At 37.4% G+C, this 12,836-nt stretch overlaps 1 protein-coding gene across 1 annotated transcript in view; it reads right to left on the bottom strand.

Moving 5' to 3' along the window:
- MCMDC2 (minichromosome maintenance domain containing 2) overlaps positions 1-12,836 on the bottom strand; it is a 37,835-nt gene that overhangs the window by 1,474 nt on the left and 23,525 nt on the right. The window contains exon 13 of the mRNA XM_019453202.2: positions 9,942-10,051. Within this exon, the coding sequence (XP_019308747.1) occupies positions 9,942-10,051 (110 nt within the window). The remainder of the gene's footprint in view (positions 1-9,941; positions 10,052-12,836) is intronic.

Raw genomic sequence — 12,836 nt, 5'->3', positions numbered from 1 at the left:
GTTTGTTTTGTTTTATAGAGTGCAAGCTGGGGAAAGGGGCAGCGGGAGAGAGAATCCCAACCGTGCTCTACACTCTGCACAGCCTGCTGTGGGTCTTGAGCCCACGACCCTGGGATCATGACCTGAGCTGAAATACAGAATCAGATGATTGGGGCACCTGTGGGATTCAGTTGGTTAAGCATCTGACTCTTCATCTGGGCTCAGGTCATGATCTCATGGTTTATGGAATTGAGCCCCACGTCAGGCTCTGCGCTGACAGCACTGAGCCTGCTTGGGATTCGCTCTCTGCCCCTCCCCCACTCTCTCAAATAAACAAACTTTAAAAAAGTAGGATGCTCAATCTACTGAGCCACCCAGGCCCCCCCAATAAGAGTTTTTAAACTAAGTTCTGACCTATTTAATAGAATATTTCAATAATCATTTAAAACTGATCTGTTTTTTAGACTCATGAAATAGTTTCAGTATATACACAGACTTACCAGAGCCAAGAAAAAATACTATGTTTTAAAACATGGAAACTAGAGGGGCACATGGGTGGCTTGGTTTAGTGTCCAGCCTTGGTTCAGGTCGTGATCTCACAGTTCATGAGTTCGAGCCCAGTGTTGGGGTCACTGCTGTCAGTGCAGAGCCCACTTAAAATCCTGTCCCCTCCACCCTCTCTGCCCCTCCCCAGCTCATATTCTCTCTCAAAAATAACATTTTTTTAAGTGTAGAAACTAGAACTTTGTTATCTGTTGACCTAGGCATTAGAGTTTTGAACCTGAATAGTGCTGTGAGGAGGTGGAAGAAGTAGGGAGAGAAGGTATTAGAAGGTAGGGAAACACTTTAATAAAGGTTAAGCGGATGACTGAAGATAAAGACATCATTGTAATCTCAATTATTCAGAACCACTGACAAGAAGACATAAACCTATGGAATTGAATAGCCTGGAAAGAACCCCTCAAATACATGGTTAAATGATTTATGCTTTAAGAGTGCCAAAACCAATGGGGAAAGGACAGTTTCCAATAAATGGTACTGAAAAAACAATACCCGTAAGAAAAAAAAAATGAAGTTGGTCCCTTATATTATAGACCTAAGCATAAGAACTAAGACAAAAACAAAAAATTGGGGAAATGCTTCATGACACTGGATTTGGCAGTGATTTCTAGAATTTATGTAACACTAGATTTCTAGTGTTATAACACTAAAGCACAGGCAACAAGAGGAAATAGATAAGTTAAACCACATCAAAATAAACTGGTGCATCAAATACTACAATGAAGAGTGAAAAGGCAACCCATGGAATGGGAGAAAATACTTGCAAATTGTATCTGATACAGGATCTACAACTGAACAAGAAAATAACCCAATTCAAAAATCGGCAAAGGAGAAACGGACATTTCTCCAAAGATAGGCACGTGAATGATGGTCAACATCACTAATCACTAGGTAAATGGTGTGAAATACCATCTTACACCCATAAGGATGGCTACTATCAAGCAAATGTTGGCAAGGGTATGAAGAAAATGTACCCTTGTGCACTGTTGGTGAGAATGTAAAATGATGCAACCCTTACGGAAAACAGTAGCAGTTTATTCAAAAAATTACCTGATCCAGGGATTTCATTTATGGACATATACCCAAAATAATTTAAAACAAGGTCTCAAAGAGGTAAGTAAGCATATACTTATGTTCATAGCATTATTCACAATAGCCAAAGGTGCAAGCAATCTAAGGTCCATTGTTGGGTGAATGAATAAACAAAATTGTGTGTGTGTGTGTGTGTGTGTGTGTGTGTGTGTGTGTGTGTGTACACATACATACAATGGAATAGAATATTCAATCTTGAACAAGAAGGAAATTCTAATGCATGCTACCACATCAATAAACCTTTGGGGACATTATATGAAGTGAAGTGAGCCACAAGATAAACACATATGATTAGACTTATATGAGATACATGGAGAAGTCAAATTTATAAAAATAGAAAGAATGGTGGTTGCCAGGGACTGGAGGAAGGAAGGAGAGATTGGGGAGTTATTGTTTAATGGGTACAGAAAAAAATGAAAGGTTTATAGAGATGGATGGTGGCAACAGTGTGAACGTATTTAACACCACTGAACTATACACTTAAAAATCGTTAAGATGGTAAATGTTACGTATATTTTACCACAACTTAAAAAAGACTTTTTGACTACCACTTTAGGAGTTAAGCTCTTAAATTCTGTTTCATTGTTGATTCATTGAATGAGTACATACATGTGACTGGCCAGGAGTACAGTTGCTAGCCAAGCAGACAGTGCCTACCTTCCTAGAGCCGTGTGTCATCAGTATGCACTTAACATAGTCTCAGACTGCCGTGACTGCTCCCTTTACCATTCCCTTTATCTTACCTGAATCCTTACTGTTCCTTGAGAACACTGCTTTCCCTGTGGCTCTCTAAAGTGAAGCTGCTTTTTCTCAAAACACCACTCATACCTTAGTAACACAAGACAGAGACAGTGACTAACTTGCTGCCCCTTTGCTGCTACCAGACCATTCTTGTCCCTGCTTTCCTCTTAATAAAAATCTCTCCGCTGATGCCCAGTGCCATTTGGGCTTACTACTCTTTCTCTTCCTTGGTGAAGTCAACCAGTTCTCAGCACATGGCTCACAATATTCCTCTATTCCCTAATACCTGCCATTCAGTGATTTCCATGTGAACGACCCTCTTAACTCCAGACCTCTCTGGAATTTTTCCTCTACCTCCACCACACATAGGAAAATCACAGGAAACTGACATTACCAAAAACTTACTTCAAAACCATTAGTTCAAATCCCCCTTTTCTCTTATACTTCCAGCTTCTATCCCAAGACCTCCAAATGGCTTCCTTCAATTCACTTCCTTCTTTTAACCTATTTAAGAATCTATCCCAAGCCAGTGTCCCCACTCCCTTACCCCTCTGCAACACTCTATCACAGTCACCTATCAAAACCTCAACTCTGCATGAACCCAACAATTTACTTTATGCCTGCACTCAGGCTGCTAGGCAGAAAATCACATAATTGGCATCTCTTGCTTTCACTTTAAATGAATCACAGAAACCTCAAATGGATGCCCACTGACTGCCAGACAACCCTGCTGAGTCTAAGACAAATGTTCTTCTGCCTCCTGCCCCCATGACTATGATATTCCATTCTTCTCTCCTCAAACCTTTTGCTTTTAGCTGATGACCTTGTGTAGAGTGTATGATCAAATGGATACAGACCTGATTCTGTATCCATTTGTCTTCCCTCCTATATAATGAAGTGACTTCTTTCATTAGAGACCAATATTTTCACATGTGCTCTGGATCCCATCCCCTCTCACCTTTTTAAGGATTTTATTCCTTTGATCTTCCCCTAATTCTGTAAAATCTAATCTTAAACTGTCTTGTTTCTATAACTACACTTGATTTTCTTACTACATTGTAGCTACAGCTTCTCATTCTCCTCTGTTTGTTCCCCCTCCTCAACCCCATTTCTAAATATTGGAATTCTTCAAGGGCAGTCCTGGAGTTCTCTGTATAGTCTCAATCTAGGTAATTTCAGGTAATTTCATCCATTCCATGGCTATGAGTACCATCTTTGGGCTGATGGTTCCCAAATTAAATTTCTAAATTAGAACCCTCACCTAACTCCAGATTCTTGTATCAATCTAAAGGTATCTCTGTAGGATGTCTCAAACATAACTATCTATAATTTGTTTTTTCTCCCAACCCTTTTTCTCTTTGTTCCCAGTTGTGGTAAATGGCATCATGGTCCACTCAGTTGCTCAAGGCAGAAAATTGGGAGTTTTCTTTAATTCTTCCCTATGCCCTCTGCCCCAACTTCTAAATCTGCCCCAACTTCTAATCATGAGCACAACCTATTGTTTTTTGCATCCAAGAAAAATGTCCCTGAGTAGAGATCAATTTCTTGCTTTGTTTTTTTCTTCTTTTTTTTCTTGTTTCCAATTTCCTGCTATAACTGAAATAACACTTAAGGAGCTCTTTTTTTTTTTTTTTTTTTTTTTTAGCGTTTATTTATTTTTGAGAGAGAGAGAGAGAGAGAGACAGAGCATGAGCAAGGGAGGGGCAAAGAGAAAGGGAGACAGAATCTAAAGCAGGCTCCAGGCTCTGAGCTGTCAACACAGTGCCCCACGTGGGGCTGGAACCCACAAACTGAGATCATGACCTGAGCTGAAGTCAGATGCTTAACTGACTGAGCCACCCAGGTGCTCCAACATTTAAGGATCTCTTAACATTGTTTTGTTTAAGACTTAAAAATCAAGATACCTAACTGAAATTCATTATGAAAACAAAAAATAACTAAAGGAAAAAAAAAATCTTCATTTAGTTTTATATTCCTCAACAGATGCTTTCTTAAATACTTCACAAAAGTCTTGACAAAATAGTTACCAAGTGAAAATAGCCATATTCTACCATAGGGGTCCTTAATAATAAATAGTATAGTTTCTAAATTCAAAGACACAAATTTTTGTCTTCTTATTGAAATCTATATTTTAATTTTGATAGCATGTCATAATAAAATTGGCAGAATTTTTTTGTTATGGTACATAAAAAATGTGTGTTAGATTTTATCAAGTATGCTTTTAAATACAAATAATAAGAATGTAAAAGATATGGGCGCCTAGCAGCCTCAGTCGGTAGAGTATGTGATTCTTGATCTCTGGGTGTAAGTTTGAGCCCCATATTGGGTGTAGAGATTACTTTAAAAAATAAAACCTGATTACTTTTAAAAAATAAAATCTGGTGGGAATGCAAGCTGGTGCAGCCACTCTGGGAAACAGTATGGAGGTTCCTCAAAAAACTAAAAATAGAACTACCCTACGACACAGCAATTATACTACTAAGCATTTATCCACAGGATACAGGTGTGCTGTTTTGAAAGGACACACATGCACCCCCATGTTTATAGCAGTACTATCAACAATAGCCAAAGGATGGAAAGGGTCCAAATGTCCATCGATGGATGAATGGATAAAGAAGGTATGGTGTATACACACACACACACACACACACACACACACACAATGGAGTATTACTCGGCAATCAAAAAGAATGAAACCTTGCCATTTGCAACTACATGAATGGAACTAGAGGGTGTTATGCTAAGTGAAATTAGAGAAAGACAAAAATCATATGACTTCACTCATGAGGACTTTAAGAGCAAAACAGATGAACATAAGGGAAGGGAAACAAAAATAATATAAAAACAGGGAGAGGGACAAAACAGAAGAGACTCATAAATATGGGGAACAAACTAAGGATTACTGGAGGGGTTGTAGGAGGGGGGATGGGCTACATGGGTAAGGAGCATTAAGGAATCTACTCCTGAAATCATTGTTGTACTGTATGCTAATTTGGATGTAAATTTTAAAAAATAAAAAATAAAATTAAAAAAAAATCTGGGGTGCCTACGTGGCTCAGTCAGTGTCCAACTTTGGCTCAGGTCATGATCTCTTGGTTCATGAATTCAAGCTCCACAACAGGCTCTCTCCTGTCAGCGGGGAGCTCGCTTCAGATCTTCTGTCCCCTCTCTGCCCCTCCCCACCCATCAAAAATAAATAAACATTTAAAAAAATAAAAAATAAAAACAATAAAATCTCTAAAAAAGGAAGCCTGTAAAAGATAAAGCAAATTAAAAATAAAAATATTTTTGTATCCTTCCTGTTATTTAGTATTGGTTGGGAATCAATGTCTTTCTCTTTTGGTGCATAAAACTAACATGGGATGGTAACTAAATTTTTCTGGGGGTAATGAACCTATAAGACATACTTCATAAAACTTACCATTCATCTCTCTAAGCAAAAAAGGTGTCAAGCACATACATGTAAATATTTTCATATAATTTAGAGATTCACAAGTCCCGAGAACTCTAAGTATCCATGAATCCCAGGTTAATAATGTTTGATTTTGACAATTATAGAACAAAGTTCTAATGTTCTTTTTTTTTTTTTTTTTTCAACGTTTTTAATTTATTTTTGGGACAGAGAGAGACAGAGCATGAACGGGGGAGGGGCAGAGAGAGAGGGAGACACAGAATCGGAAGCAGGCTCCAGGCTCCGAGCCATCAGCCCAGAGCCTGACGCGGGGCTCGAACTCACGGACCGCGAGATCGTGACCTGGCTGAAGTCGGACGCTTAACCGACTGCGCCACCCAGGCGCCCCCAAAGTTCTAATGTTCTAATGAGTTTTTGTGAACCGTTATTACTGTATAAATTGAATTTAAGGCAAATTTAAGCACTGAATATATACACACAAAAAAGTCAGTGTTAATACATCCTTTAAGTCCCAAGGTTGGAGCCAGAGTTTGGCTTCAAGGATTGTAATATCTTATGAAAATTAATGTTTGATCCAATTCGGCAAGAGCTTTGGGAGAATAACTCTGTTTACTCTTACTTTAGGAGCCCTTTTATGTTTTTATTAGCAAAACCATAATAAGCTCAAATTCATTTCAAACAATTAAATGCTATAGTCATAGTATTATAGCTAGCAATTCAGGAAGGCAGTGATACAAAATGAACACATTTTCTTTGTCTCTGTGCTTAACTGCATTGAGGGGGACTGCTTGACAATTGAATGCTGCTTGTTATTTTATTTATTTTATGTTTATTTATTTATTTTGAGAAAGAGAGAGAGAGAGAACATGAGGGGAAGGGGAAGAAAGAGAGGGAGAGAGAGAATCCCAAGCAGGCTCCATGCTGTCAGTGTAGAGCCCCATGGCAGGGCTTGATTTCACCAACTGTGAGATTATGACCTAAGCCAAAATCAAGAGTTGGATGATTAACTGACTGAGCCACCCAGGTGTTCCTGTTGCATGTTATTGTAGAAGGAAGATAAATTTATGGGGTACCTGGTGGCTCAGTTGGTTAAGCATCCGACTTTGGCTCAGGTCATGATCTCATGGTTCATGGGTTTGAGCCCTGCATTGGGCTCTGTGCTGACAGCTTAGAGCCTGGAGCCTGCTTCAAATTCTGTGTCTCTCTCGCTCTCTGCTCCTCCCCCACTTGCGTTCTGTCTCTCTCTCTCAAAAATAAATAAACATTAAAAAAATGTTTAAGTAAAAGAAAGATAAATTTAGAATCACTTCATGTTGTATTTAATACATGTTTTATCAGAACTCTATAAGCAATGCAAAAGTTTCAGAATCCAAGCAATCATGCATAACAAGGAACGTGTTATATTACCTATAAACAATTAGTAAGTGTTCAAATTGAAACAGGCCTTACCTGACAAAAATTTATTATTCTAGGGCACCTGGGTGGCTCACTTGGCTCAGTGGGTGCTAGATTTTGGCCCAGGTTATGATCTCAAGGTTTGTGGGATTGGGTCCCGCATCAGGCTGTGTGCTGACAGTGTACAGCCTGCTTGGGATTCTCTCTCTGCCCCTTCCCCATTCATGCCTGTGCTCACTCTCTCTCCTCTCAAAAATAAATAAATAAATAAACTTTTAAAAATTTACTAATTTTTAAAATAATAATTAATATATACATAATATTTTAGCAATCCCTATCAAAATAACACCAGCATTCTTCACAGAGCTAGAACAAATAATCCTAAAATGTGTATGGAACCAGAAAGACCCTGAATTGCCTAAGCAATCCTGAAAAAGAAAACCAAAGCTGGAGGCATCACAACTGTGGACTTCAAGCTGTATTACAAAGCTGCAATCAACAAGACCATATGCTAATGGCACAAAAACAGACATATAAATTTATGGAACAGAATAGAGAACCCAGAAATGGACCCACAAACATATGGCCAACTAATGTTTGATAAAGCAGGAAAGAATATCCAATGGAATAAAGACTGTCTCTTCCACAAATGGTGTTAGGAAAGCTGGACTGTGACATGCAGAAGAATAAACCTGGACCACTTTCTTACACCACACACAAAGACAAACTCAAAATGGATGAAAGTCATAAATGTAAGACAGGAAGCCATCAAAACCCTCGAGGAGAAAGCAGGCAAAAACCTCTTTGACCTCGGCCGCAGCAACTTTTTACTTGACATGTCTCCGGAGGCAAGGGAAACAAAAGCAAAAATGAGCTACTGGGACCTCATCAAGATAAAAAGCTTCTGCACTGCAAAGGAAATAATCAGCAAAACTAAAAGGCAACCAACGGAATGGGAGAAGATATTTGCAAATGACATATCAGATAAAGGGTTAGTATCCAAAATCTATAAAGAACTTCTCAAACGCTACACCCAAAAAACAAATAATCCAGTGAAAAAATGGGCAAAAGACATGAATAGACACTTTTCCAAAGAAGACATCCAGATGGCTAAGAGACACATGAAAAAATGCTCAACATCACTCCTTATCAAGGAAATACAAATCAAAACTACAATGAGATACCACCTCACACCTGTCAGAATGGCTAACATTAACAACTCAGGCAATGACAGATGTTGGCAAGGATGTGGAGAAAGGGGAACCCTTTACACTGTTGGTGGGAATGCAAACTGGTGCAGCCACTCTGGAAAACACTATGAAGTTCCACAAAAAACTAAAAATAGAACTACCTTACAACCTAGCGATTGCACTACTAGGTATTTATCCAAAGGATACAGGTGTGCTGTTTAAAAGGGGCACATGAGCCGCTCTGGAAAGCAGTGTGGAGGTTCCTCAGAAAATTAAAAATAGACCTACCCTATGACCCAGCAATAGCACTGCTAGGAATTTACCCAAGGGATACAGGAGTACTGATGCATAGGGGCACTTGTACCCCAATGTTTATAGCAGCACCCTCAACAATAGCCAAATTATGGAAAGAGCCTAAATGTCCATCAACTGATGAATGGATAAAGAAATTGTGGTTTATATACACAATGGAATACTACGTGGCAATGAGAAAGAATGAAATATGGCCTTTTGTAGCAACGTGGATGGAACTGGAGAGTGTGATGCTAAGTGAAATAAGCCATGCAGAGAAAGAAAGATACCATATGGTTTCACTCTTATGTGGATCCTGAGAAACTTAACAGAAACCCATCGGGGAGGGGAAGGAAAAAAAAAAAAGAGGTTAGAGTGGTAGAGAGCCAAAGCATAAGAGACTGTTAAAAACTGAGAACAAACTGAGGGTTGATGGGGGGTGGGAAGGAGAGGAGGGTGGGGGATGGGTATTGAGGAGGGCACCTTTTGGGATGAGCACTGGGTGTTGCATGAAAACCAATTTGACAATAAATTTCATATATTGGAAAAAAATAAAAAATAAAAAAATAAAATAAAAGGGGCACATGCACCCCATTGTATATAGCAACAATATTATTTATAGTTATCAACAACAGCCAAAGCATGGAAAGAGCCCAAATGTCCATTGACTGATGAATGGATAAAGATGTGGTATATATATACATACATACAATGGAATATTACTAGGCAATCAAAAAGAATGAAATCTTGCCAGTTGCAACAACATGGATGGAACTAGAGTGTATTATGCTAAGTGAAATATAAGTCAGAGAAAGACAAATATATGATTTCATTCATATGTGGAATTTAAGATCCAAAACAGATGAACATAAGGGAAGGGGAGCAAAAATAATATAAAAACAGAGAGGGAGACAAAGAGACATTAAGAGATTCCTAAATACAGAGAACAAACTGAGGGTTTCTGGCAGGGTGTTGAGTAGGGAGCTGGGCTAAATGCACAAGGGGCATTAAGGAGCACATTTGTGGGATGAGCACTGGGTGTTATATGTAAGTGATGAGTCACTAAATTCTATTCCTAAAATCATTATTACACTATATGTTAACTAATTTGGATTTAAATTTAAAAAAATAAAAATTAAAAAATTAAAAAATAAAATATCTATAACATTTTATTTTATAAATACCATAAAATTTATAAAATTTTATAGATATTTTAACAGTCTAAAAATATTTAAATATAATTATTTATAGTGATCATTAACAAATTAATAATAGATTACCATATTTCAGTGTGAGAGATGTTTCAAACAATAAGGCTGCAATTAGTACATCTTCTTTAAGCACTTTATTCCTTAAGTTCAGTCGAGCATGCGCTTCAGCTAGGGAAACTCTGAAAAAGAAAATTGATGCTAATCAAATACATTGATATTATAAAGATAAAATATATTTTGGCAGAAATAAACCAAGTTATGTGTGTATACAAGCCATGCCTTAAAGATCAGCATATTTTTACTTTAAAAAAAATGTTAGTTTCTTTTCAAATCATTTTTTTCCTACCAACTTCAATAAACTATGCCAGAACAAGCAAGTATCTTGACTTATTATCAGACTTCATATCTGCTCTGGCTTATCTTCATTTTTATGATTCTACACACCCTTCCTCAATATACAGTTAGGAAAACTAACTCTTACAGTCACCTTTGGTGTTTTCTTCCATTTCTTCATCTATTTGAAGTCCTCACAGAATCTTGAAATTTTAGTTTTGAAAGAGACCTTAAAGTTCAATCTCCAATCAGATAATTAAATTTTCTCCACAATATCCCAGGCTACTTATTGTCCAGTCTCTTTCGAACATTTCCTATGGTTCACTGGGAATATATTCCTTTATCTTTTATTTTTAAACTAACCTTTGATTACCTAAAAAATCTCCCTCAGGGGCAACTACATGGCTCAGTTAGGTAAACATCCAACTCTTGATTTCAGCTCAGGTCATGATCTCATGGTTTGGGAGTTCGAGCCCCACATAGGGCTCTGCACTGACAGCACAGAGCCTGCTTGGGATTCTCTCTCTCCTTCTGTCTCTCTGCCACTCCCTAGCTTTCTCTCCCTCTCAAAAATAAATAAACATTTAAAATTGAAACAAAAATCTCTTTCAAGTTCTCATTAGGCATATGTAATGTACTTGAATGACTGCTGAACTTGGAAACCAGAAAACCTGGTCTCAGTCTCTAGACTTTACTAGCTGTGTGACTTCATATAAATCATTCACTTCCCGAAAATTTTTTGAATCTCAGGTATAAAATGGGGACAATAATAACTTACAGTTATTACGATTTCAGATAAAGCATTTGAAAATTTTGGGACTCACCCACAAAGAATATATAAATTTAAGCTGAAATTGGTTTCACTGAAATTTATACCCACTGATTCTGTCTTCTGTGATTATAAAAAAAGCTTAATACTTCTTAAATATGACATCTCTTCAAATATTCAAAGACAACTTTTCTAGTTGTCCTATGTTTTCTTTTCTCCAAAATAAAATATTCCTAGCTCCTTTAATATGTCATAAGACATGGGGCACCTGGGTGGCTCAGTCATTTAAGCGTCTGAGTTTTAGTTTCGGCTCAGGTCATGATCTCATGGTTTGTGGGTTTGAGCCCCGTGTCAGGCTCTGCACTGACAGTGTACAGCTTGCTTGGGATTCTCTGTCTTCCTTTCTCTCTGACCCTTCCCATGTCATCCTGTCTCTGTCTCTCTCAAAATAAATAAAATTTTTAAAAAGGTAAAAAAAATGTCATAAGACAATTTTCAGGCCTTTCAACATTCTGACCACTCTCCTCATGACCAGATTTGGTTAATTTTTTTTTTTTTTTTCAGGGGCACCTGGTGGCTCAGTCAGTTAAGCATCCAACTTTGGCTCAGGTCATGATCTCACAGTCTGTGGATTCAAGCCCCACATCAGACTCAGTGTTGACAGCTCAGAGCTTGAAACCTGCTTCGGATTCTGTGTCTCCCTCTCTCTGCCCCTGCCCCACTCTTGCTCTGTCTCTCTTTCTCAAAAATAAGTAAACATTTTTAAAAAATGTTTTTAAACATATTCTTTTTCAGTATAGTATTATGATGTGAGTGTGATTTAACCAGCAATGTAGAGGTGAAGCAGAACTAGCATTTTTTCCCTCTTGATACTATGTTCTACTAACACAACCTGAATTCACAGTATTCTTAATAGCCATATTACATTGTTTACTCATATTAAGTAGAAAAAGAATAAAACCTCAAGTCTTTTTCATTATAAGCCATCAACCTTTTCTTATCCATTCATACTCAGACCAAGATCATCATTTGAGTCTTTGGAAATTACTCCAGAGTTGTTTATTTTCAGATTTGGCTATTATGTTCCTGATATCCTCACCTAAGCTCCTTCTAAAATGTCGACCACAACAGAATATGTATAAAGCCTTTCAGGGAAGAGAAGAGAGTATTGTCCAGCTCTACTTCTCTAGAAGAGCAAGGATAGTGTTATTAGGTACCTGTCTATAGAGGTAGGAGAAAAATTTAAGGTTTATGACTCTTATGAGTTCATTTACTTTGCTATTTCATAAACCTCACCTATAACCCTATACCTTCCAATTTCCACCATGGGAAGTAGATTTATCATATTAAAATTAACTCTGCTTTATATTTGGATTAATATAGTCAAATGTTAACTGAGGTTATATAAGTTTAAATAAATATCTTTTTGCTACAGAGAAAAAAATATGAGAAAATAGGATTTCCGAGGCTTCAAGTATTGACTCTTTGAGTATTGATTTGAGTAACTTTTTTTAAGGTAAGCTCCACACTCAACTAAAACCCAATGTGGGCTTGAACTCATGACCCAGAGATCAAGAGTTGCATGCTTTACTGACTGAGCACCCCTGATGCGAGTATTTTAAATGTTACTTCAGAAAATGGAAAATATCACAAAATTTCATTTACTATTTTAAAATATCACAGTTGTTTTCTACTTTCTCTTCAGCACTTTTTTTTCCAGTTCTATGAAGATAAATATAGAGTTGGAAAAGTTAACTAAACATATTTATCTCTTTGGACCTATATCTGACATTTCCTTCCAGTCCTTCACTTACCTTATTTTATATTATAGTTATAGCATGTTATTTATGTATTTAATGGAT

Source organism: Panthera pardus, unplaced genomic scaffold, assembly GCF_024362965.1.
Source record: "Panthera pardus isolate Hobbes unplaced genomic scaffold, ASM2436296v1 HiC_scaffold_7, whole genome shotgun sequence".
Taxonomy (NCBI): Eukaryota; Metazoa; Chordata; class Mammalia; order Carnivora; family Felidae; genus Panthera; species Panthera pardus.
The sequence above is the reverse complement of the archived record's forward strand: the minus strand, read 5'-3'. Positions and strand labels throughout refer to the sequence as shown.